The sequence below is a fragment of the Lepisosteus oculatus genome, chromosome 3 (genome assembly GCF_040954835.1).
Source record: "Lepisosteus oculatus isolate fLepOcu1 chromosome 3, fLepOcu1.hap2, whole genome shotgun sequence".
Taxonomy (NCBI): domain Eukaryota; kingdom Metazoa; phylum Chordata; class Actinopteri; order Semionotiformes; family Lepisosteidae; genus Lepisosteus; species Lepisosteus oculatus.
The window spans coordinates 69,149,067-69,174,574 of NC_090698.1; the positions used below are offsets into that span (position 1 = coordinate 69,149,067).

General features: G+C 48.4%; 1 protein-coding gene across 9 annotated transcripts in view; it reads right to left on the minus strand.

The window, feature by feature from the left end:
• Window positions 1-1,760: 1,760 nt before the first annotated feature.
• ubap2a (ubiquitin associated protein 2a) overlaps window positions 1,761-25,508 on the minus strand; it is a 47,023-nt gene continuing 23,275 nt past the window's right edge. For 4 of the 9 annotated variants that reach the window (XM_069187458.1, XM_069187453.1, XM_069187454.1 and 1 more), the window contains 21 exons: window positions 22,974-23,037; window positions 22,500-22,603; window positions 20,943-21,022; window positions 19,526-19,599; window positions 18,111-18,294; window positions 17,336-17,582; window positions 16,480-16,772; window positions 15,268-15,443; window positions 13,978-14,212; window positions 12,952-12,991; window positions 12,475-12,655; window positions 10,952-11,024; window positions 10,449-10,653; window positions 9,045-9,136; window positions 8,299-8,349; window positions 7,583-7,664; window positions 6,442-6,768; window positions 5,808-5,915; window positions 4,207-4,274; window positions 3,216-3,407; window positions 1,761-2,845 (listed from right to left, as the gene is read on the minus strand). In XM_069187458.1, the coding sequence (XP_069043559.1) occupies window positions 2,750-2,845; window positions 3,216-3,407; window positions 4,207-4,274; window positions 5,808-5,915; window positions 6,442-6,768; window positions 7,583-7,664; window positions 8,299-8,349; window positions 9,045-9,136; window positions 10,449-10,653; window positions 10,952-11,024; window positions 12,475-12,655; window positions 12,952-12,991; window positions 13,978-14,212; window positions 15,268-15,443; window positions 16,480-16,772; window positions 17,336-17,582; window positions 18,111-18,294; window positions 19,526-19,599; window positions 20,943-21,022; window positions 22,500-22,603; window positions 22,974-23,037 (2,972 nt within the window). In that variant the 3' untranslated portion in view covers window positions 1,761-2,749. The remainder of the gene's footprint in view (window positions 2,846-3,215; window positions 3,408-4,206; window positions 4,275-5,807; window positions 5,916-6,441; window positions 6,769-7,582; window positions 7,665-8,298; window positions 8,350-9,044; window positions 9,137-10,448; window positions 10,654-10,951; window positions 11,025-12,474; window positions 12,656-12,951; window positions 12,992-13,977; window positions 14,213-15,267; window positions 15,444-16,479; window positions 16,773-17,335; window positions 17,583-18,110; window positions 18,295-19,525; window positions 19,600-20,942; window positions 21,023-22,499; window positions 22,604-22,973; window positions 23,038-25,508) is intronic. The other 5 variants (XM_069187462.1, XM_069187459.1, XM_069187456.1 and 2 more) reach the window with 5 other exon arrangements.

Consider the following 25,508-nt stretch of genomic DNA (forward strand, 5'->3'; position numbering starts at 1 on the left):
ATCATGTAATTTGTGGGAACTTTCCCTCTCACCCATAGGGAGAGCAGGGGAGTGCAACATTATGGTGACTTGCAGTGCTTTGAAAAAATATTTCAATTGTGGCATGAATTTAGGTAGGGAGATTTAATAACCATTCTGAGAAACCTGGACTGCGGTTTCTCTTTAAGCTTTGTGTGGTACCAAGCCTGTATCACTGGGTTTCAGAGCTCCCTTCATGCAGATGTTATCCGAGTTGGATTGGGAACTCTGCAGAAAGGAAAACATTCATCTTGGGAGAGTCCAATAAGCTCATTCTTAACTCCATCTGTGGTCCAAAGAATGGTCCTTTGGACCATTCGGGACAAGAATGGGCCGAGTCAGGTTGTTAAGGGACAACAGTAACTCTTTAGGATCAGGGTTCAGTACGAATCGAAATGGGAGTTTTCTGAAGCTCTTGGACATGGTATTATGGTATTGTGTAGTGGCAGCCAGTGTTTGGAGGACAACCCAGCACCATGCTATAGTCCAACACTGCATTTCCAGGCAAGAAACAGACATTTACATCAACTAGGAAAAAAAATGGTCTCCATGCTGATCACTCACTCATTTTAGCACTCTTAATTTTGTTCAAAATTTTATTTCAACAGCTAAGAGTAATATGGTTCTTATCTTTTCTTTTTTTAAAACCAATTTGGAAAGTCGGAATTTTCCCACCTATTCTTTAGTTCTCGGCGTGGAGCAGCACACCCAATTTCTACCGAACTGTGGAGGTCAATAAAAAGGGTGATTGCTAAATGAACCACATTCCCTATCACACAGGTGCTCTAGCTCTGTAACAGAGATCATGACTACTGCAATTGAGTTCATAAATAGGTCACTTCATGTAATTAAGCCCTCAGCTGGGGAAGATTCCAAACACTTCGCTTCTTAACCCAGTTTGTAAAGGCACCTGCTAGCTGCTTACAGACCCACCAAAACAGTGTTCCTAATACGCTCACTTTGATGTATACTTTTAATCTCATATAAAGAGGGTTTATAATTTCCATGAAGCAGATGAATGGAATAAGGCAATACTTGCAAGCAGTGAGCTCTCAACACGTGGATTGAGCCAAAAGTTATACTTTAAAAACAAGTCAATCCCTCCAAAACAAGTCTGAAAATGGTTAAATGGAACGATTAAGAAAAAAAATAAAAATGGAGGGCTTTAGGGACTAGTGTCCAAGACTCAAAAGTAATATTCTGAGCGACAGGTGAATCTGGAAAAAAGACACGAGAATTTTGCAAATGAGCAAAAAAAAATAATGAAAAGTGTTACAAGACACTTGAAGCACAACAGTAAAAACTGTAATCCTGGGAGTAATGACTTGATAAAATAAAAGGATTAATAATACAAACTGCCAAAGAAAAACAATCAATATATCAAGCCTTTTACAATAGATATTAGTCTCAGGTTCTAAGAAACTGGAAAAGTATTGGGTGAATATGTATGATACTGAGATCTACAGGGGTTAAATCAGCTTAAAACTACATTGTCGGGGCCATACATAAGGAAAAATTATTTAGCCCCCTCTAACGAGAATTTCAGCTATCTAGGAACAGTATCCAAATATTGGGGAATTGCAAATGGAATATCGATTAATAAGGCATGAATGATGAGAGCTAGAACTAACCAGATGAATGCTTAAACAAAGGCATTCTAAGAACCAGTGAACAAAGATATAGAAAGGTAAGAGAATTCATCTCTAAGCCTATATGGGATGTTAATAGATTCCACATACACATTCTGAACTGCTCAGAACTTTATTTGATGGGTGACAGGTTTAAAATAAAACATATGTTTTGGGTCATGGAGGAGGAAGGCAACAAAATCAGGGTTTTCCGTTGAAAAATATTCAAGAAGAGTCTGAAAGGCCAGGAGACAAGGAGGCAGGTACAGGACATACTCCTCAATACTAAGTAAACAAGACTCAGCCGATCTGAGGAGCGGACACTCAAAAACAATAATAGGGACACCATTTGAAAATGACAGAACGGAAAAAAACACACGGGCATCTCTCAAATTACAAGAAAAATCAATTCACCTTCAAGGCCTTAAAATCCATAAGAACCTCAAGAGCAGAAAAAATACCGCAGGCAGAAGAGTCTCGTGCCAGTAACTCTCTCGGTCTGTCAGAGGATCTGTCAGGTGCAGGAACTGGGGAAACTGCAAACTGATAAACCAGAAAGAAGTTCCACATCTACCCCAAGAAGAAAACTGTACTTTTACAAGCTGCAAACTGGGCAAAACAAACCCAAGTTACAAAAAAGGGGGCTTGCATTTTGAATAACACCATGAATTCTTCAGTTCAAAGAGTTTCAGGTATGGGATACTTACGTAAAAAAACATTTCAGGTATGCCTTGTGGTATTTCTGTTTTTATTTTGCTCCTTCCCCCCCATTTAATATATAAGTTAGGTCCATTATTTTTTTCCTTATGTATTTTTATATTCCCTACAATTTGCAAAAAAAGACAAAAAAACATCCTTCAAAAATGAAGAGACCACATTTCAGGTTCTACCATTACATATATATATAAATACATACATAAATATTTTACATACAATGACAGCAAAAGAAAAAGTGAAGGAGAGCCACGATGGTGTTGGCATTTCACATCTAAACTCTGTCTTCATCTCCCACTGACGAGAGTGTGGTGATGACGTCTCTGACCAGTCATAGTTTTATGGGGCTGGAGGGGGGGGGGAGGGGGTACAGAAGGATGACCCCAGCCTCAGTTGCCCCAGTAAGTGGAGCTGCCGTAGCTGGATTTGTTGGTTTGGCTCTTCTGCTGCAAGCTGTTGGACTGGCTGCGCTGGGTGGTCCCGGCCTGCAGGGGGCGATAGGCGCGTGAGAGAAGGCACGGGCGACGAGCGGCTGCCGATACTGCCCCCAACTCCACCCCATCCCCACACCCCCACCCAGACCTACCACTGCAAGAAACTCGTCAGAAACTGCTGCACCTCGTGAGATGATCGCCATTTCAAACAAAACAAAACAAGCGCTAGTCTCCACAACCACCATCAACCTAATTCCTGTACCCTCGCTCTGACCTGGTCCGGTCACTATAATGCCACCTCTATGTATTCTATCAGCTCTTCTGTGCCCATCCCTACACTGCAATCCCTCACTCCTCCTTGGCGTTACCTGCAGACCCCCGATCCCCACACAGCCGGCCGGGGGAGCTGCGGAGAGCTTACCTGGCTGTCCTGCTGCAGGTGGTGGTGCAGCAGCTGGGAGTGAGGCTGCTGGTGGGCGGGCAGGATGTGAAGGAAAGGCGCCGGAGCATACCCCGGGGTCGCCCCGGGGTTCAGGGGGCCCGCGCCGCCCAGCGCGGAGGGCAGGCTGAAGGGGGGAGGGGTGCCTGCATGGAAACCCTGCTTATCGAAGGACTGGAGGGGGAGAGACGAGACAAACGGGAGGCTCAGCACCCCAAAGCCAGACCCGGGGTCACAGGATCACAGGGGGCTGTGGGGAAAAGCTCACGACAGGAGAGCTGGAATATGCCAACACTTTAAAAAGAGAGGGAGGAGCACCTTGGCTTCGTCTCGCCGCACAGGGCCTATAACAAAGTCGGACTTTTAGTTTTTTGTGGCACCTGTTGCTTTGGACCACGAACATCAAGAATTTGGTTTTCACAGATCGTCGAGCTGCCATCTTGAAGCCAAAATAAAAACGTACAACTGTGAATTCCAATCCTGTCTGCAAAGCTATCTGTGTTACACCGCAGTTCGGGCCGAGGACTAACTTCACGCGCGACTCGGTTTCACGCCCAATATAAAACTGGAGAGCTGTGTAACGGATGATCACATCTGTTGACTGTCCTGACCGTTTTCCTCAGTGAGGCACGTTCTAGATGTTTAACTGGAGAGAGCTCAGATCAGGAACAGGGAAAGTGTGTGTGCAGCAGGAGTGATGATGTGCTCAAAGAATGCAAATTCGAGCTACATAAAGAGAGCAGGGCTGGTCAGCAAATGACTCCTGGCAAATAACTGAAGACATTATCTAACTTTTGTCTACACCAGCATGCACATTTTATTCTTAAGCACTTTACAGCCCCCTACTACTGCATTCTCCCATTATTCAGCTAACTACAGAGTAACCGCAATCTAAACCATTTCAGAAATGTTCGATGCAGCTCCTTGGACACTTGAGGGGTCAGATGTGTGCCCAGGGCACAGCCACACTCACCTGCGTCTTGTTGTAAACAGAGCCGCTGATGTCTGGCACTCCAGCGTTATTGGATGCCACTGAGACACCTGAAAACAAACCGGTAATCCGACAATCAGAACTGCTCATACAAATCATTACATTTGACTGACAAGCACCTCTTTTTAAATACACTTTAACTGCAAACCCATTTCGGTAGGTTCAAAACTAAATGTTCTACAAGGAGTTTGAGACAATTGTGGACATCTTGACGTGAGGGCTAAGGAACTTTATATTCTTTAATGTCATGAAATCATGATAAAAAATGTACCTGAATACAAATACAGTAGCATGGTGATTGAAAAGATTAAAAACATAAAAAACTTTCTGCACATCCAAATCACCACATGGCTGTAAAGTGTTGAAAAGAATATAAACCAGATTAACTTCACTTTAACCACAAATCTCATTACTGGCAAACACGGACAACGTGGGTTATTAGTTCAGCCTCTCTACACATCTCAACAATCTACTGTCAAGAGGCAAGGAGAGAGAGTGATGAAGCTCCACCTAAGGGCTCTGTACTTCATTGCAGCAGACACGGGCTAAGACTGAGAACTCATCAAGGTCTAATGCCTCAGATTCAACTTCAAAAACCTCTTAACATCTGCTGGTGGGTTGAAATCTGGAAAAGCAGCCCTGACAGATGTTCACTTTCAATTGAGGCTGGCTGGCTGGCAGTGCACTGAGGAGAGAATAAGACCTTTCAGGGTGTGGAAGAAAAGGAAACCGCGAGCTAAGTGAAGCAGGTCTCAGAGGATGTGTGCGTTGCACTCCTCTCCCCCCAGGCCACTGCAAGAGGCGGCAGGCAGTAGCAAACCTGGCTGCATGACACACAAGTAATAGTCCTCGCCTGCACTGATCTAGAACTTCTTATCCCCAAGGATCCCACTGCACTTTACACATAGGATCGAACCCACGTCTTCCACCACTGCATCCAAGTGAAGCCCTGCAGCCATTACTGGCCAGCGGCTCCACTGCCACAGCAGATCAGGTGGACAATTTTACCACCTGAATGAAGGAGGATCGTTAGGAAAGCTAGATTGTGCAAACCCAGAGTGGTGTTCAAACAGGACACCAGGGTCAACTTCCTTACTCTTCCAAAAGATGCAGAGGGATTTTGGAATGACCAAGTAGGCAGGACCTTGGTTTAACATCTCCAAAAGGCAGTGGGGCAGCACCTCCATAACTGCTCAAGCTAAGGGACGGTGCATCAATACCCAAACCCAACACTGGAGAACACTGGGCCTGGGAAATTCTGGTCTAGGGAAGAGTGCCACCTCTCGGTCCAACAGCACTACTCGCGGTAGAAGCAGTACCCGGGTTTTGCCTGGAGGTTTCCAATCCCAGAACTGACCAGGCCCAGCCCTGCTCCGCATGTACGACCTGACAAGATCAGGCTACAAGCTGGAACTGCTGCAGTTCTCCAAACCACAGGTGGGGAGAGCATGAGAAACGGAGTCCCGTTTAAGTGTAGGGAAAAAAAAAAACAGATTTTAAATTTAAGACGTCTGGAGGACGTGACTGGCATGGCAGCCCCAGTGCTGTGGCAGCAGCAGGGCAGGGTGGCCGCTGGCCCTCACCTTTGCCCGGCCCAGTGGCGGCAGATTTGGCTTGTGCTTGTGATGAGCCACTGTAGCCACCTTTACTGTACTCCCCTCCTGCCGTCCCCTGTGTCAGATCATCGTAACCTGAGAGGGAGAGCGTGAGGGTGGGGAAGAGTGAGAGACAGGAGAGCACGTGAGACCGGGAAAGGGAAAGGGTGAGTGCCAAAAAAAAAAAGAAAAACAGCAACCGTGCAAAAGAGAGAAATCCATAACTGACAGCCCGTTTCCCCATTCAGTTTAGAGGCGGATCAGCTCGATTGCCGTCTGTGACGGGTCTTTCCTGACCGTTTCCTGAAGAACCTGAACTCGGTGACTATGACTCTGGCCAGCCTATGAGCCATATGGCATCTGCGTTAAGAGATCGGCCCAAATGATTTCTTACAGCGTTCAATCAACGCTGACTCTTTGGGGTCCTAAAAAAGGTGATCTGCACAGGAGCTCAATCGCCGAGCTGCTGAGAAACCGCCAGCGCCGCCCGAGACGAGGCAGGCTTCGCTAAGGAAAAATTGCTTCTGGTTCAATTGGGGTTGCTGGCCATGAGGCTCGGAGGGATCTCCAAGCCCAGATACCATTTTAGACAGCACTGGAGACCAGTATGCGCGGGCGTTACCTGAGCCGTAGCCGTGCTGACTGTAGGCGCTGGGCTGCTGGAAGGGGGTGGAGGGGGTGCTCAGCCCCACGCCGTGCTGCTTGGCAGAGGCAGGGGGCACGAACATGGTGGGGCCGTACTGGAAGGCGCCGGGCACGCCGGGCACCCCCGGGTAGTACGGCAGGCCGGTGTAGCTGTACCCGGGGGGCAGCGCGGGGTTGAGGAAGGCCTGCTGCCCGCTGTGGTGCGTCTGCTGGGCCTGGCTCTGGGGCTGCGGAGGCTGTGCGGCCAGGCTGGTGGCCGGCGCTGGGGAGGTCGAGTCCCCCCTGCCGAACTTCGTCACTTCACCTGCGGAGAGACGGGGACGGAGCTGCAGTCTGAGGCCTCGGGTGACATCCTCTCACGGGAAGAAGAGACACAGGTAACACCCCGATCTGAGCAGCACGATGAGGGGGAAGTCAAGAGACTTCAGTAAAACCTCTATTGCTCGGGACACATTTTAAAGGGTCTGGATTCTGTTGCCAGTCTCCCCTTTTCTCTCTGTGGCCACCACCAGTCTTTTTACAAGGCCTGGGAGAGGAGGAAGGAGAGGAAGCTGGAGAAAATAACGGCTGAGATGAGGGTGAGGGCAGAATGTAGTGAACAGGAGCCAGGAAGACAAGGGCAGAGCAAGAGGGCGAGAGCGAGAGGGAGGGAAAGCTGGAGCAAGTGCTTGAGGTGAAGAAGGTAAGAGGCTCAACGGGACAACACGTAACGAATGAGGAAAGTGGGAGAAGGGAAGTGTGGAGATAAGGAAGGGGAACGTGTGTTAACATGGAAAGAGCACGTGAGAACAGGAAAGCACTCAGGAGAGGAAGAGATGGAGAATAGGACCAGTAGAGTGGAGTGACCTAGGTGGGAAAAGCTTGAGAATGTCAAAGAGTGAGAGGTAAGGAAATGGCCACCAAGATCGGATAATGCAGGAACTGTACACACAAGATTATCCGCCAGTCTGTATGTTTCTTAAGCATCTCTACGCCCAGCAGCTGCATAAGGCCCTGCAGAAATGTAAGTGCTGTGGTGCTGTCAGCTCTCTGTCTCGTGCTCGGTGCTGTCAGCCACAGAGCGCCGCTGTCGATGCTGCGCGTGGGAGGCTCTGTGAAGCCAGCTCAGCGCAGAGTACCTGAGTAAGGGTTATTGGCTAGGCTCCCATCTCTCCCTGCTAGTGTTGGTGTGGGGCCTGGGAATGTGATTCCGTAGTAATCCTGCAGGGAAGACGGACAAAGAGAGACTGAAGGAGGTGGGCTAGGGAAATACGCAAAATCAATACAGCAAAACAACTTATTTTAGGCTAACCTTAAAACCATCTAACATCTCCTATGCAAGATATTAACGAACCTCGTTAGTGAGTATCAATCAAGCACAGTGCATTCTTTGAAGGCACTGAAAACTCAATGTCTGTGCATGCCTGTCTTTCAGCACAGAATGTGTATGGAACAGAGATGGTACACGACAGCGGAGAGGTTTCAAACAGTAAAGGCGCAGGCTGAGCTGTGACAAGATTTCCTAATCAGTGGTGCACAGCTGACCGCAGCCACAGGGCCCACACCCACGAGCTGAGCTGTGTGAAAAACACAACTGGAGATTCCAAACCAGGCAGGTGCAAAAATAACTGGAGATTCAAAACATTTCCAGGTACGTGCCAGTGCATTCAGTTGGGCAATTGAATTTGGAAAACAATGTGCAACTACTATTTCTCTTGGAGGTACATCAGTCTGTTGAGGCAAAAAAAATATAAGCTGCTAGAGTTTTCCCCAACACGGCCCATTCCAGTGCCCCCCATTGCTGAACTTGCACAGAAACAAGTCTAGATTATGAGGATAAAAAGAATAGTCTTACCATGGGCAGCCTGGACTGCAGCATCTGTAAGTCCTCATACCCATAGATCTGCTTTAAGACACAACACACAAGCACAGCCATTGGTCACACCTGGCCAGCACCACCACTCCACATCCACATCGTGTTCCACTGGGGGCGTGCTGTGCTCCTGCCCACAGGCTGGGCCTGGGACACTTTCCGACACTGTGCGCTTCGGGACTGGAGGCTCCTGGGAGTCAGTCCTGCTATAACGCCATAGTTGCGTTCCTTAAGTTATGTGAATCCTGCATTATGGGAACTCTGCATCCCAAGCATTTTAAGATGCTTTGGGGTGAACTACTGTATAAATGAAATTAATGATTTTGTTCTAAAGGGAAGAATCTGCAATATATTTGCTACTAATGACAGCAATAAAATTACATTAAAATTAATGACATTTAAGGTGAGAGCAATGAGAAATCTATTTTGCAACGAAAACTGAAACATCTTTTTAACTGTAATGATGCACAGCCACTTCATATTAAAATGAACAGACTACCACAGACTAGCATCCACTTCCACTGCGGAGCTCCATTTCGCCACCGTAACGGTGAACGGACGAGCGTCTGCATCAGGCCATGCAAGGCAAAACTAACTCAGTACTATGGCTAGAGACATCACAGGAGTGTGTTCATTTTAAGAAGGCGGGACTCTGCAGAGTTACTTCACTGTACAGCTGAGCAGTGAAAGAGGAGATGTTCGACTGTAATACAGGAGAGTACCCTTACCGGGTAGGCAGGCAGAAGACCCCCGGGACCCACAATGTACTGGTTGGGCAGCAACGGAGGGACCCCCTGAGGCAGATTTGGGGGAGCCTTCCCTGCAGGAGAGGATGCAGTCTTTAACACTACACATCAATCACAATGCTCCTCGTATGAGAACCCCCCACTGCACTCCACAAACTAACAGAGCACAATCCTTGCGTCGCGATTCATCAACACAGTTTTCTGTGAGCATGTTATAGAAAACATATCCCTGTTCTGGAAGCAATCCAGAGAAGAGCAAGTGGATGCGTTCCTGGGCTTAAGAGAATGTTTTCCACCGACAGGAGAAAAAAGCGGAACATTTTTGGTTTTGGTCAGAGAAGATTATTAGGGGACCTGATCCAAGTATCCCAAGCTTTGAAAGGCAAGAGTCAGTTGTAAATGAAAAGTGAAACATGAACCACAGGAGACAAGCGAAAACGAAATGGAAATAAATTTAAAACTGAGAACAGAAGGGAATTCTTCACCCAAATGGTTTCTGAAGTATGGGACAAGCTACCCAGACTTGTACTCTGGATTCTTTCAAGAAACAGCTGGAGGAGAATCTTGGATCAGTAAGCAACCAGCTTCTAAATGGGCCAGATTTGTCAATAATCTCCTCTCGTCTGTAACTATTCTTATGTTATCTGAAAATACACCTGGTTTTCCTCATAGGTGTCACGCAACACGAGAGAAAAATAACAATGAGCTAGGCAAGAAACTGAGTAAAACAATCAGTGCTCTTTGTGGCAGAGGGCTACTGTACCTATAGAAGAAATTCTAAGAAATACAAACACTCATCTACCATCAATCATGATACTGTAACAATTGCTTTAATGCAATAAACAAAATCAAAGAATCTACTGCTGGTTCAAATATTTAACACCACTGTGTGCATGTTTTACACCTAGAATGAGAAACACACAATATTCACAGGGCCCTCCACTGGTATTCATAAACCTGATCAAAAAGGAACAAAAACATTGGATAACACAACAAGTTACAGACTGAATAATGCAACTCGCTCAAAACGCAGCTATGAATGTTAAACTGCAACTGCAATTCAAAGCCCACTTCCATTCAAACTTTGGAGTATTCCTATAAATAAAAACAATAATCCCCAATAACGTTCTGTCGTCTGAGAGGGCAGTGGGGGCCTCCAGGACGAGAGAGAGGCCTGTTCCCCTGGGAGAGAGCAGAAGGCGTTCAACAGCAGTACAGCACACTATCACCCTGAACACGGGAGCCTCTGCTCGCGAGTGCCTCAGCCTGCCCATGCAGTCCACAGGACTCCCCGCTCGGTCTGGCCACTCTTTCAGAGCGCGCGGCCGGGGAGAGGCTGGGGGGGTGCGGCGTGGCGCGAGGGAGGCTGCGGGCCTGGGGTCCTACCGGAGGAGGAGGAGAGAAGAGGAGCGGTGCGGGAGACGGAGGGGACGGACACCCCGTTGCCGGCCAGCCCCAGGGCCCCCGGGGCGTGGAGGCTGCTGGACACGCTGGCTGCCCCGCTGCTGGGGGGGGCGGCGGGGGCCACGGGCGCGGAGAAGGCAGAGGCGGAGGCCGGAGGCAGGGAGCCCATGCTGTCGCCGCCGGTGTACTGGCAAACACAGCGACACACAGGAGGTCAGAGCAGAATTCCCAGCGGCGAGTAAACCATGCACAACAACAAACCGCGGGAAAGCATTCCCGCACGGGTGCAAAACCTCAAAACTACAGGTGCGGAGGACAAGTTAAATCTGTAGGAATTACACTTCCTCAGCAGAAACGGCAACTATGTGGGACGCGGAAATCCCCAGCAGAACGGCGGCGTGAAAAGGAGGATGAGAACGCGTCCGGTTGGCAGAGCAGGGCAGCGTGGACAGAGGCGCGCCGGTCCCGGCAGGGCAGACACTCACCGTGAGAGACGAGCTGGACGGCAGCCCCGAGGCCGAGGAGTGGCTGCCGCTCGGATGGCTGCTGGGCAGGGAGCTGAGGGGCGGAGAGAGAGAGAGAGGAGAGGCGTGAGGAGGGAAAGGGAGTGAATTGGGGGTCGAAACAGGGGTGGGAAGTGACACAATGGTCGTAAGAACAAGGAGAGGGCGGGAACAGGGAAAACGAGGAAGTAAGGTGGGACAGAGAAAAGAGAAAAACTGAGACAATGTCCTTAGGACTCTGACAGGGACTCACCACAAATCACTCCCCCATATCCGATTTTCCCAGAACGTGAGGAAACCTTTATTGCTACGTGACTGTTTCAGCTTTATACACTGTGACCTTAGGAAGAGTCTGCCGGACTGAAACAACACACTGCCTGGTTTGTGACCTGCGTGTCTGTTATTTGTGGACGTGTTTTCTTTTTGAGGATGATGTCATAAATGTCATATTTTTGTCATTTGGTATTTTAAAACTTTAAGCCAGGAGAGAATTAAACAATCTGGACCAGAACAGTCTTGTGCCTTTTGGACTGGGACATCTTTTGTACTGAATCGGAAAACCACCTAGGAAGGGACTTGGAACTGTCTACCCCAGGAATCACAATTTAAAAAAACATCTTAACCACCGTGTGGGTGTCCCACTTGCTCTCATCTGTGTGGAGTCGCCCACACCCACCAATGCCACCTCCTCTTTCAGCTCGAGAGCTCAACATCAAGAATCAGGAGTGCCTTCCTATGCAGAGGCTACAATGACCATGAGACATGTTCAGTTATTAAAGCCCAAGCATCTTTGAGTTCATGCATGTTTTAAAAGGACAGACACGAGTGTGATAGAATATTCTGTGCTAAGTAAACAAGATGATGTAACCCCTCACATGGATAGGAGATGTCGTTCCTTCCACTTATCTGACCTCCAGATTGCCTACTCTACCAGATAATGTAATTAATTTGGCTCATTTAAAAAAATGATGCACTCAACCAAAAATTATGGTAGAAATTTCCATTTCACTCTATGTTAAGGTTGCTCATTATGCCAAAAACAGCAACACAAACCCACACAGAATAGGATACGTAATTGCTAAGAGAAAACAGTGAGCTGAAGATGGGCAGCACTCCTAAGGGACAGTGGCTGTGCCGCCCTGTGCTCAATGCGTTCTGGTATGTGCTTGTGGGCATCGCCCTCTGTCCCAGGACCACCAGACCAGAGAGTGAAGGTCGGTGTTAGTTTTTCTGTGGGGTGGAAGAAAATCTCAAGTGTTGAAGGTGTGTGGTGGCAGAGTGCTGTGGTGGGAGAGAGAACAGAATAAAGGGGGTGCGGCCCTGCTGAGCTGTGCAACAACAGTGCTGTTACTACAAAGATGGCAGGGGCAGGCATGCCAGCTAAACCTTGGCAGCATCACAGCATTCCGTGTAGTGAGAGACAGAGCGCCAGACAAGTCAGGTTGAGGAAAACCTGTGCCAGTCTGTGCTGCAAGGAACTGTGCAGACAGACAGAGGGGGCGTACTTGCTAAGCTGGGGTAACGAGGCGGATGGCAGCTCAGGTGCCAGGCTGGGGAGTGCGGAGCTGTGCTGGGGGGCAGAGGGGGGCAGTAGAGATGACGCGGGGGAGGCGACGCTGCTGGGCAGAGAGCCCACGCTGGGCAGGGACGGCGACTCTGGCTTGGGGGTGGAGGAGGCAGATGTAGCTGGAAAAGAAGGAACAAAGGAGAACAGTGCCAAACAGTGTCAGACAGAAACGCATCCAGTGGCTAGGCTGGACCCATAAAACACAGAGATAATCCTGCACTTGATCTGGTAAAAAAAAAAAATCAAGTCGTTTTCTCAGGGAGCACGTCGCATACCCCTCAGGTTTACCCAAAAGCTTATACACCTGTTGCCTTGTTGAAATGCTTTTGCACCAGTTGGTATTGGCGCCAGCCGCAGGTAAAGCTACAGCGATGGACACGCACGGATAAAACTGGAGAGGTTTAATGTCACTTACTCTCTAGCCCCGTCGGCGTTCGCACTCCGTTGAAGCCGTTCTGCAATTACAGCACAACACTCATCAGTTATCGGCCAGACAGTCAACAGTGCAACGTCCTGTAGTACAAATTCACCCCCTCCGGTCAGAAAGCAACTGCTGGAAATCATGGTCTTGCATATCTCTTCGGGGTTCTTATAGCTGTGGGTAAAAAGCCAGTAAGAAAAGTGGCTTCTCCTGGACTTACCAACAAAGAGCCGTTGGACTGAGGTACTAACTGAAATGTGTATTATTTTCCAAAATGACATCTTCACTTGAATTAAAGATGAACAGACTTGTAAAATATTGGTGTAGATGGGTCAAGTACATTAAGTACTTGGAGCAGTGGCTCTGTGGCTCAGGATCTGCGCCTGTGACTGGAAGGTTGCCGGTTCAAATCCCGCGGCCAGCAGAGGAATCCTACTCCCTTGGGCCCCTGACCAAGGCCCTTCACCCCAACTGCTCCAGGGGCGCCGTACAATGGCAGACCCTGCGCTCTGACCCCAAGCTTTCTCCCTGTCTGTGTGTCTGTGTCTCCATGGAGAAAAGCTGGAGTATGCGAAAAGACGAATTCCTAATGCAAGAAATTGTATAGGGGTAATAAAGAAACATTATCATTATTAAAGACTGAATAGGCTGAGAAACAGAATAACCTCTCTCCCTCTTCTTAATCATAAAAACCTATGCATCTTCCTTATTTTGAAGGTATACAGTTTGGTTAGAAGTGAGTCAAATACTTGTAAAATATTGTAAAAGGGAACAGATAAGAACAGACTAAATTCTAAGGTAGGATGCATATTTGAAAATGTGCACTGTAAAAGGACAGCTGTGAGAAGTCACTTGCACTTCACTTAGTTTTATCTGTTCTTGCAAACAAGAAATGAAGACGCCGGAGAGGAGAAAACCCAGGGTACTCAAGGCCTCGCACCGCACAAGGAGGCAGCGGCTCCAGGCCACACGACGGGCCGCGCTCCGAGGCCGGACGGCCGGCGCTGATCCGGGACTCACCGTCACTGGGGCTGGCACCGGCTCCTTTCCTGGGGAGGGGGCCAGCGGGCTGGGGAAGGCGATGCGGCTGTGCTGGGGTGCGCTCTGCTCGAAGGAGCCCCCCCCCGAGGTGGCAGGCGGGGGAGCAGGGCTTTGGGGGGGCAGCGAAGACAGACCCGAGGAGGCGACGGTGGGGGCGGCGTACGTGGAGTCGGCGGTGGCCAGGGACATTGACAGGGAGCCGCTCAGAGGCTCGCTGCAACAGCAAACACACACACGACGCCCTGACGTTAGCGCCTCTCCGTCACTGCTGACCGAACCACCACAACCTGGGAACGATCACTCTGCCCCCGGAATTATCAGCAAGCAACTCTGCACGCCACTACCGTTCCACAACCATATCCCAGAAGCCCCAGGAGAAACGAACTGTATTCTCAGAAACAGCACTGAAGAGCGCACAAAGGCTTGATCACAAAACGGGCTGGGCCTGCTGGCATCGCAGATCTTAAGATGAGTTTCAAAATGCACTGGGGGTCATCGCTGCCCACATCTTCTCCACGTTGTCTGAAAACCAATCATTCTCCACGGTTATGTCTTCCATTTTCCAAAGCACTGAAGGCATTAAAAAGGGTTCAAGCCCCCTGAACCTTCTTGAAACATTTAACTATTTTTACTTTCTGGGGAAAGGGCCTGAAGGCTGGGTCGGCGTGCACCGGCAGCACAGGAACAAGTAAAGGTTAATTCCACTCCGAGAAACAGGAAGAACCAACATAACGTTTTGGTGGCTGAGACCTGAAGAAGGCTCAACAGCCAAACCACTGTTTTTCTTCATTCTGATTTTCACGGTGGTATTAACCTTTACTTGTTCCTATTTAGGTTACTGAAAAGATCCCAAGTGCCCCTTATCTAGGGCAAAAGCACAGAGCAGGCAGTCTATGCGATGCTTCCTTAAGGAATTCTATTAAAAATACATTTTTCATCAGCCCTCAACACACAGCTTTGTGAACTGCTAGCACAGTTAAGGTTAGTGGCACCATCAGACTGTGAAAATTGAAGCAGTCTCACCACCCTCAGGACTAATGCACATACAATTGGTTGAAGTGGATGCCAGGCATGGCACAGCCCAGTCCTGCAAAGTATGAGCCTACTGATAATGAAACATGCATTTTACGCCACAAGAAAGCAGGACTTTTTATTAATTGGGATAACGAAATTTTGGAAAACAGCTGACTTTTCCCAGTGTCCCAGGGAATAAGGACACAGTGAGGACACTGATCATGTGAGAGCAAGCACGAGTCCGAGAGGCCTCACCTCATGGTCTTGGAGTACAGACTGTTCTGTGGTTGTGTTGCCAGCTCGCTGTTGGTGCTCTCCGTCGACCCGAACTCCTGCAGAGTGGGTTCTGACCCAAACTCCAGCGCTCCAAACTGCACATTTAGCCCTGTCATGTCTGTAGATCCTGGCATCTCCACAGCAGAAGAGGGAATCTAACAGTGAAGGGTGAAACAAGAAAAATACACCCATGTCATTTCTACCTGTTTTAAAGTACACCATAATAGATTATTTAACCACAATACAGAGACTTCCTGTATTAAAATGTTCCACAGTGTTTCAGCATCTTTAGTGCAAATACAAATATATTAGTGTCCGATATATACATTAGTGACTTTGTTCTTGACAGATTTTCACAGCTGGACAGTTCCGAGTTCCGAGAACAGGCAGCTCATTTTATCACAGCTGTAAGGAAGCTTTCCTAAATGTTTAAGAGAAACATATGCGACTCTTTCATGTCTGTCAAAACTGCTTGTGCTTCTCCGGCGAAGCTGAACTGGGCACACAGTCTCCTGCGAGCTCAGCAAGATAAAATAAACTACCGGAAACTGTACTTTTTCACACCACTTCAGTGAAGCCAGTCTCACATTCATGTAACACATTCACATTCATTTTCCAAGCTGCATCTAATAATTTAGGTTAAGATTTGGCTTTAAACAAATCTTGTCACGTATAATCTCAGATTTTGAATCGCTAATTTTATTCCTAAGAGTGTATTCAGAGAGTGATTGTCAAGCTTGTCAAAACAATACACCCTGCTGCTCCAGGACTGATCACTAGGTTCGCATTTCAAAACCAGGACAACATTTTACTTTTGTTTCCAGTTTGCACCACAATAAGACAAATAATACTGGGACAATACTGTAACTGGTAACATCTTTTAACTCAAATACATCAACAAAACACTTAAACTCAAAATTCATGTCACTGAGTTCTGAGACAGCCTTGTGCACCTTTTCAGGCTCTACTTTGAAACGATAAAATTGCAGCTCTTAGAGGCAGCACCATCTCCAACAGCATGTGTGCTATTTTAGCAGACTACGGTACAATCGCTGTCACAAACCACATCAACAGGACAAGTGGCCTTACAGAGGTAAGTGGAGCCCTTAGAAATGCTTGTGAACGCCACATGAAGTGGTCAGCGGACTGACAGACTGCGAGGAATACAGACTCTCACTGTATATTCCATACCTTGGAAGTAGGAGGTATCCTGCGTTTCTGTGGTTTGATCTGTTTGTGCTGAGTGGCGCAGCTCTGCGAGTCTGTGGAACCCAGTGGGAGGGGCAGCAGTTTGGCAGCAGAGTCGGGGGGCGACGGGTCACGCGGTTTGGGGTGAGAGGGGGCTAAGGAGTCCAGGCCGGGGGGGGGCGGGGGCAGCACGGGGGGGCTGGGCTGGCGGGCGAGGGGCAGGGCTGGCTGGGCCTGCTGACGCTGGCTCAGCTGGCTCAGCACCAGGGAGGGCTCCGGCTGCGTCTTGAAGTCTGCTGGAGGAGATCAAACACGAGAGCTCTGCTGCATTAAAAATGACTGGCTTTCTGATGAGAGAACTGTGACACTGCAGGAGGAAAAACGTGCAAGTCAGCAACAGGTAAGCAGACACGAAAAAGGCCGATATGTAAACTAGACAAAATCACTGCTTTTGGGCAAGTCTTCTGCATCCAGTACATGAACGAGGGCTTCACACAGAACAAAAAAAAAAGCACAGGATAAAACAGGGAAGTGGAAAACCCGTGTAAATTCTGAACTTTGCAGGCATGAACAACAGGTGTGTGCCAGTGCCCCTGAAATCACTGCGAGTTTGTTACAGCATCGTGGTAAGCTGCTGCAGATTTCAAGGTGTCTGTGAAGCTAGTGGGCCTGACAATGAGGTATTGTGATTGTGTGGGCTGTGTGCCCGAGGAAGACACACTGGTTTCAGCTATGTGCTTGCAGGCACTATCATTGGGCTCCAGGGCCTGCGGGCTGAGAGCTGAGCGTCACAGGCTACTGGGCTGTGTGGAGAGACAGCTCCGCCCTGCACTGTCAGAAGTGATCCTGCCATACTCACCGAACTGCGAGAGAGCTGTAGTGTTCTGTGACCCCAGGGGCTTGATGTCCCAGGACGAGGTGGAGACACTGGGGCCTCCGGGAGCCCCAGCGATGCCCCCCATGCCACTGCTGCCCCCTCCTCCAGCCTGCTGGGGGGGGAGCTGCCCCCGGCTGGGGGCCTTCAGCTGCTCCAGGATCTGTGCTCCTGCCGGGGAGGCCAGCTTGGAGCCTCCCAGCTCCCCAAACCCTGAGCCCAGGACTGAAGACTGACGGCGGGAGGAGGGAGGAGGTGAAGAAGACGAAGACATTGGGAAGAGCGCAAAAGGGAAAAGGAGACAAAGAGGAAAAACAGACAAAATTGGAAAATGTTAGAGGAACCGCAGACTTCAACTGAAACACACTGTAGTGCCCCAGTGCCTTTTAGTGCCTTTCTCACTGAACACAACAGGAGAGGTTTTTTTTTTTATAACAGGACAGATATTACCCCTCACCCCCCCCTTTCTAAAATGAGAACAGATCACCTTAGAAAAATGCATAAATTACTATAATACAGTAAACCGTAGGAAAAAGAGGAAATAGAAGGGCTAGGAAAAAATGAGACCACAGATTGAGACGTAAACAACTATAAACGACAGCCGCACAGCTTGCCAACAGGAAGATGGCCAAGTGGGGGAACTACAGGTCTCGCGGTGAACTGGTATTTCCCAGTAACGCGCAGCAGAAGGCCACTCAAGAGCTGGGCCCTGCAGCTCCCCCGTCAGCCTGCGTCTGTCCCGACGGGGAGCTTCTCTCACCAGGCTGTGCTGAGGGTAGCTGCTGGCCATGGCGGAGTTGCTGGTGCTGGCGGGCAGCGGGGCGGAGTGGTGAGAGTTGGTGAACACCAGGCTCTGCCCTAGGTTCTGCGGGGATGAGGGCTCCAAGCAGTTCAACTCTGCCGTCCCAGACACCGGCTTCTGAAGCAATGCCGCCAGATCGATGCTGGAAGACAAAACGCAGGTCAGGATAATGCCTGTATACCTTAAAAACAATCAGAGGCTGTCCATAACACATGACACATCTGCTGTCACCAAACAAGGCCACGTGACTCAGGAAATGATTCCAATACAAGACTAGCTAAGTTATTTAAGATTAGCATGCCCAACAGGTATGGTTTAACAGGGTCTGAATCATGCTTTAGATATCCTTTATAATCACCCTAATACTAACAGAACACTGAGATCAAGAGGAGATGGCACTCTCCTTGTTTCTCTGCTAGAGTGCCGGTGACTAACTCTGACCCTGGACAGAGCCCCTGTGTTACGGGGGGCTTCGGGTTCTACAGGTCTTAAATAAACAGCTGGGCGGCGGATGTGCAAATTGGGAACTTTGTCCAATTAGATGAGCAGGAGACCTGAATGTCTCAGTGGTTTTGATTGTCTTCCGGGCACGTTACGATAGAGGAGTGTCTCCTGGCGTGGGGAGCACAGGACAGGAGAGGCTCTCACAGGGCAGTAATTGTAAATGAGCCGAATCACTAAGCGAATTACAGATTCGGCTAAGGTGGCTTTAAAACCACAGTCCGCAGGGGTTGGATTCAGAACTCCTGAGCCATGAAACAGTGACACAATAGTGAGAGGGGAAAAAATCTTCTAGCCTTAAAAAAGCAGCACATCCTTTTTTACAGTTTAATGACAATAACTTTAATGAGTTTAAAGTGCAACTATACCGTCAGGATTACATCAATCTTGAGGGGACAAATATGACAAACTGAAGTGCTTGGAAATAAAATACATTAATCAGAAAACAGACTTCTGTCACCGCCGTGTGATATATTTATACCAAAAAACACACATGCTGAGAGGCAGAGGCTTATAGTCCATCCTTCAGGACAGACTACAGGCTTGAAAGCTCTCAATTCATCACAAGGACAGCAATTGGTAGTTCGTAGTTGTGGCTCAATCCAAAGCACTGGAGCATCTGCAGTCTTCCTGCCTTCATTTAATTTAAAACCCTTTCCCATTTTCCCACACCTGCTCTTCAGGGTACAAATGAGAGTCCCTGATAGTCGGAGCTCTGTTGTGAAGCCCTCGTGGCAATTAAGCCAGCAACAAAAAGAAATGTAACAGTTTTTAACTTGTTGTACACTTCCATAGTTGGCCAGAAGAGCGTTTGGCTGGACCAGGGGCTGCAGTCAGGGTGACTGCCGAGGGCTGCTGAGCGGAGGCCTTACCTCTGTCCAGGCGCGACGTGGTTCTCCGAGGCGGGGGCAGAGGAGGAGGCGGTGAAGACTTTGGTCTCGGACAGCTGCAGCATGAAACAACACGACATCATCACAACACCCTCTCCCGCAGCCAGCAGTTCAGCACACCGAAGAAGAAATGCCCCAAGGAAAACGCTCCATTCAGGAACATGGGCAGCAACAACAAGAAATCCTAGGTAATCCTAGGTTATAATTATTTGGCTTATGCTTTTATTTAAAGTGACTAACGTGCCTGTTACACGCCTTTGAAACCAAGAGCTTCTTCTGCAGCACAAGACCCTATCCCATACGGCGGAGTTTGTCACTGGTATGATGTGGGCTTTGAGCCCGCAGGTGACCGTGACCGAATCCCAGTTTGTGTTAACAGTTAAGTGCCACGGAGCCCTGTTACATGTTTATACTGTAGGGTAGTTAACTAGAGGGCTAAGAAGGCAACTCCTTGACCGAGGGTGTGACAGTGGTGCCGCAACTAAGATGTGCGCCTACCACCTCCCTGTTAGAGGCCCAGAGCCAAACCCTGTGTGGCACACCCCTGTCCTTAATGATCTGTACAGATTTCTCCAGGTATTCCAGGTAGGCTTCCTCACTCCTACATGCTACTTTAAAGTGTCCCGTTCTCTGGGTGCCATCCAGGCCAAGAGCAGTCACGTGCTCTCGGTCCTGTCTTGTATAATATGCTTGAACTGGCTCTAGACTAATATAATCAAGGGAACAGCAGACACAAAAAGGACTTCCCAGCAGAAGTATGCACAGGCAATGCAAGACCTGGTGTTATACCAAGCCAGTCATTTCCATTGAGGTTCTGCAGATACTTACAGGCTGCTGTACAACAGGGCTCTGGGACACAGAGAGGAACTCAAGAGAGCTCAGATTAAGATTAAGATTTTAAAAAATTATATTTGGCCTGAAGCTTGTCTAAGAAAACGCAAAATATTGGTCAAGTTTAAAAGTGTGCAATTGCTACGCCTGCTGTGATGCTTCCCTCAACTCAATGCACCTTTTTCATAGAAGTTTCCAACCTGTCTATAACCAACAAACCCTCCCACGCAGAGCAGCCAATACGAACAGAAATGATTGATCAAAGAGCACAAAGACAATGCACCGCTTATATGCATCCCCTGCAAATATAATACAAGGCACCTGTTCAAAGCCTATTATTTGCAATTAGTTCACTGGCATAAAAACAATATGCATTAGCAACACAAACGAAAACAAGTGAATGTCTATCAACTAATGCAAGTGACAGGAAAATCCAAACAAAGTTCTCCAGCTTCACTCATTGAGCTATGCTACCGTAAACTAGAAATATAGAGAGGAATAGAGGAATAGGGTCTAATTTTTTTTTTCAGTACTGAATTTTGGCTTTTTCCCTGTCTCAGTGACTCACATCTTCATTCCAGTCATCTGCAGCCCAGTCCTCCATGGAGTTTCTCCAGGCTCCTGGGGGAAGACGGAGAGAGACAGAAGCTGAAACGGGAGAGAGGAGACACAGAATGACCACAATCAAGAGAAGAAGTACTGATGAACAGAAGAGAAAAATAAGTATCAAGTACTGTCACTCTCACAAAATACATGCTTATTTTAAAACCTATAATGCTAGTAGTATACTAACTCTATGTTCACATTAAATCTTTCGTAAAGACTGTATAAACCATGAGTCATTTTTTTAATAAAAAGTTCATCTTCTTTTCTACAGCAACAAGCACCATTCACTGGTAATGAGCCACAGACGTGACACCAGGTGTGCAGGCAGGTGCATCACGGCCTCCGTTCCCCCTCGCTGGATTTTCTAAGCACTTTCATCTCTTGCTTCAGCTGAAATAAAATGCTTCTGTAAAGACGCCCAGCCACAGTGCAGGCTGAGTCCTATGGCCCAGTTGTCACTGGCTTGACCTTGGTTATTTTGATCATATGGCATAGTGACGCAGGGTGCACATTATGTTGGCCTAGGTACACCTTTTCTGTCACAACAGTATTTCCTGTGACTTTCCAGGGACAACAGGAAAACGCACTTCCAGCCAGAGCCAAATCTCCCATCAGGAGCTGTGGAGCTCAGCACCATTACAAAACATGAACGGCCACCTCTGCAGACGCTCTTTTACCCTGGGCAGTACAGGGGTCATTCCCAGGAAGTCGAGTCGTCTCTGCCAAGTGGGGCAGAAACATAAAAACGAGCAATTCCATTTTCATCTTTCACTAGCATCTTTGCTCTGCGATGTGTGCCTCCAGTATCCCCTGGGGGCTGAGGATGTCTATGTGAAATAAAGGAAATGGCTTCCCTCTATTCTTTCCTATTCCAGACTGCCACTGCTTGGAATAGGGACTTGAACATTAAAGATCAAGAAATTTCTTCTAAAAGTTATAATCACAAAAAAATCCCATTAAATCTGACCCCTTGCAAACGATTCCCTATAAAGCTAGTGTCTGCCTAGTTATTTTTATGCTCTGTACAAAGGGGCATAATATGCATCTTTAAGGTGTTGGGAGTGTCCAGGGGAAACTTATTGATTTTTCCACTATGCAAAATAAGGTATTCCCTGCTCTCAGCTTGTACTCTTGCTACATGGTGATTGCAGGCTTGCTCTCTAGATAAGGCTGGTGGGTCTGAATGCCGCTAGTACAGTCTGGAAGCCTCCACATATCCTGGCTTAACAGGATCCTGGCCCGTCTTGGGATCCCAGATTGCAAGCTGGTGACGGATGGATGGGATCCGAGGTGCCAGGATGGGCGACAGGGGAGGCTTGGAAAGCAGTCATCACCTTGTCGGACAGCGCATTTATCACAACTGCCCGATTCTTCTTCAGGGGTCCTTTGTTTGGCAGGATGCTTTGCTGCGTTCAGTCTTTGAAGGTTTAAAGTTAATAATACAAGGGTTCACAAAAATAGCAGATCCGGGTTTTTTTAATGAAAGAAAACATCCATATTGCTTGAGCACAGGCCTCACCTGTACCGTCATCAGCATCGTTGCCGCCAGACTCCCAGCCCTCCGTCTTCGATCCCCCTGACCCGGTGCCCGAGGACTCCGAATAGTCTGCAGGGTTAAAGGTCCTACCGAAGGGAAGGCAGAGTGAAACAGAGAAAATGGAAAAGGCGGAGAAATAGGGCCAGAAGAAGGCACAAAGAAGCACACTGAGAGAGCGGCACGGACACAGGAAAGCACAATAGTCCAACACAGAAAGTAATGTGCTGACAGCAGAGAGGATAAATATCGCACCAAAAAGAAACTGACCAGGAAGAACTGTCTTTGCATGAGCAGAAATAAAAAAAGGTTTCTGAACTGGCATGTCTGCATCACTTCTATCCCCAGTTCATTGTTTGATAAGGTTTTCACACAGCGCAGTGGATACACAACACCACACAAGCAGGAAAAATAAGAGCAAAAAAGAAGAGGCAGACAAGCTCACACCACTGTACTCACCCCATGCCCTGCGCAGAAAACCTGCTGCCCCCCGCAGCTCTACCCCGTCCTCGGCCCCCAGTCCCTGATGGCAAAAAACACCAACAGCAGGTCAACACCTCATCGCCCTGGGTTTCCAGAGGGGTCCCACAGCCCAGGGTCCAGGCTCCCCAAAGTGCAAGTGGTCTTCTGGATGCTTGATGGTCTGCATTTCCATATGTCAGTGCCAACGTACACCCACACCTAATGTATTTGTGGACTGCTCGAATTTAAACAGGAATCCGCTTGCAGTTTAAGTGGCTGTGGAGGCTCTCAAACATCAAATGTACTTTTTTCACACTTCTGTGTGTCCAAGGCAATGCCAGGTGTGTCCAGGAGAGGGAGCAGAGCACAAGTCTAAAGTGAAACTCCCATCTTTCTTTGCCACCGTTCATCTTGATAAACGTAAGAACAGAGACAAAGGACAAAGGAGAGGAGGCCATTCACCACATCTGATCTGTTTCACAGGTAGTAGCTCATTGATCCAAGCATCTCATCCAGCTGTTTCTTGAAGGAAGCCAGGTTACCGGCTTCAGAAACGTGATGCCAACTGTAACTCCCTGAGATTTCATTTCTAGACAAGAGCAGCGCGTGCTGCTCCACTCTGCGTGCGCGCCAAGGGCAGCTTCAGTGGTCACAATGTCCCCCAGAGCCCACCCTCGAGGCTGTCTGGGTAGATGTTGGCTGCAAACAGGTGTGTTGACACAGCGGGGTGACCTACACAGACAGGTGGCACTGCTTCTGCCTGCAGTCCCTTACCTAGGAGAGTCCCTTGCACCTCTCCAGAAGGACAGACACCACAACGAAAAACAAACAGGCCTGTCCATGGCCCACACTGCACATTGCCAAAGCCCAAGATCAAGTCAGAGTGCAGGACATTCTACACATAAATCACATTACAGAGCTATAGACGATAAACCATCAGGGGCCAAACGAATGGCAAATCCATGAGCACAGCAGCTGTGCGCAGTGTGCATTTTTCCGTGCCATCAACTGGGAAAAGTTGCTTAAATACAGCCTCAGCATCATTAAGTTGCATTCCATGAAAAGTCTCTTCTCTAACCTCATGTTTAAGATTTTTTTGTATTTTGAACATCACAGTATGTGTTTTTTTTAAACTGCTTTAGCGGCCCTACAACTGCCCTACCTTACCACATGCGCACACAAGCCACAAACATTTTAGTGTACAATTCTCATGGTTATAGAACTATAAATACGGCAATTTGAACATTTTTGTAGCTCAAATTATCTGAAGCAAATGCGACACACAGATGTAGACTGGTTTGTTAATTTCCCTTCCTGGGCAAAGGAGAGGAGGATTCGGAAAAAACCTGGGCTCATTCAATGCTTCCCATCCATGCAGTTTAACATGAGGAAAACAGGGGTGATTATATCCAGGTGAAAACAGTCTAAGCTCGTACTCTGCTACTTGAGACTGGCAAATAATGGGCAATAGGCAATTCCCTTCCCTAAAGCTCAAAAAATGTCTTGACATCAAAACATCCCTCACTCCATTTTTACAGGTAGGTTTCTAGCGCAGCTCCGGGGACTGAAGTGAGTCACATGCTATTGGTCAAACCGAGAAAAATTCACGTTGGAACCAAAAACCTTCACGTATCTGCCTGGTCACACACACTTCAGACAGAGGCAGCCTCCGCTGCAAAGCGCCGATCCGACCCCGCCCACACTCCCGCACTCTCGCCAGCGGATCGAGGGAGACCCGGCCCGCTGGCCCCGTGCCCAAGCAGCCCGGGAGCAGCTGCCTGACATGCAGCATTCCACGGATTCTAAGAGGGTTCCCGGTAATTGGTGCTGGCCAGAAATAGAACATTCCCCAGCACCCCTGCCCCAGCCCCCCGCCCCCAACTGCTGTGGCCCCCGCGAGCGAGCGCCCAGCTCGGGGCAGGGGGAGCAGGCGGAGACAGCTGTGAGCGTCCCAGGGAGACAGAAGGGGGGGGAGGGGGGGGGACCCCAGTCGCTGGGCCGAGCCGCCCGACACCAGGCTGGCCAACAGCCCTTACATAGAGTAACAAACCCTTCTCCACCCCTGGTCTTTCTGCTGCCACTTCTGCCAGAAGGTTAGTCCTTCCCGGTGGTAGCTGCCATACCGATCGATTGCCATTGCTCCGAAACGTCTGATATGCTCATCTCAAACTGCGGGCGTCATGAAAGAGACAGACCGGCAGTGCTGCTCTCCAGGTCTCTAAAGCCGGGAAGACATGATTGAGGACATCATCACACCCCTCTAGCCACTTGACAAGTCGCCTGAGACTGAGCCACTGTAGATTTGAAGCTTGCACTTGTTTTCAGAAATTTTACTTTGTTTTCTGTAAAGCAAACAAACGTCTTCGTATGAAAAGCAATAAACCGATTAGTGCATATATACTGTGCACAGAGTGAACTGGAGCCACTGTATATGCACACCTGATAATCTGACCCTTATTAAATTCACTGTTTAATATCAGACAGACTGCTGGACAATACAGTTACGAAGGAAACCTCTCTCTCAAACCCTTA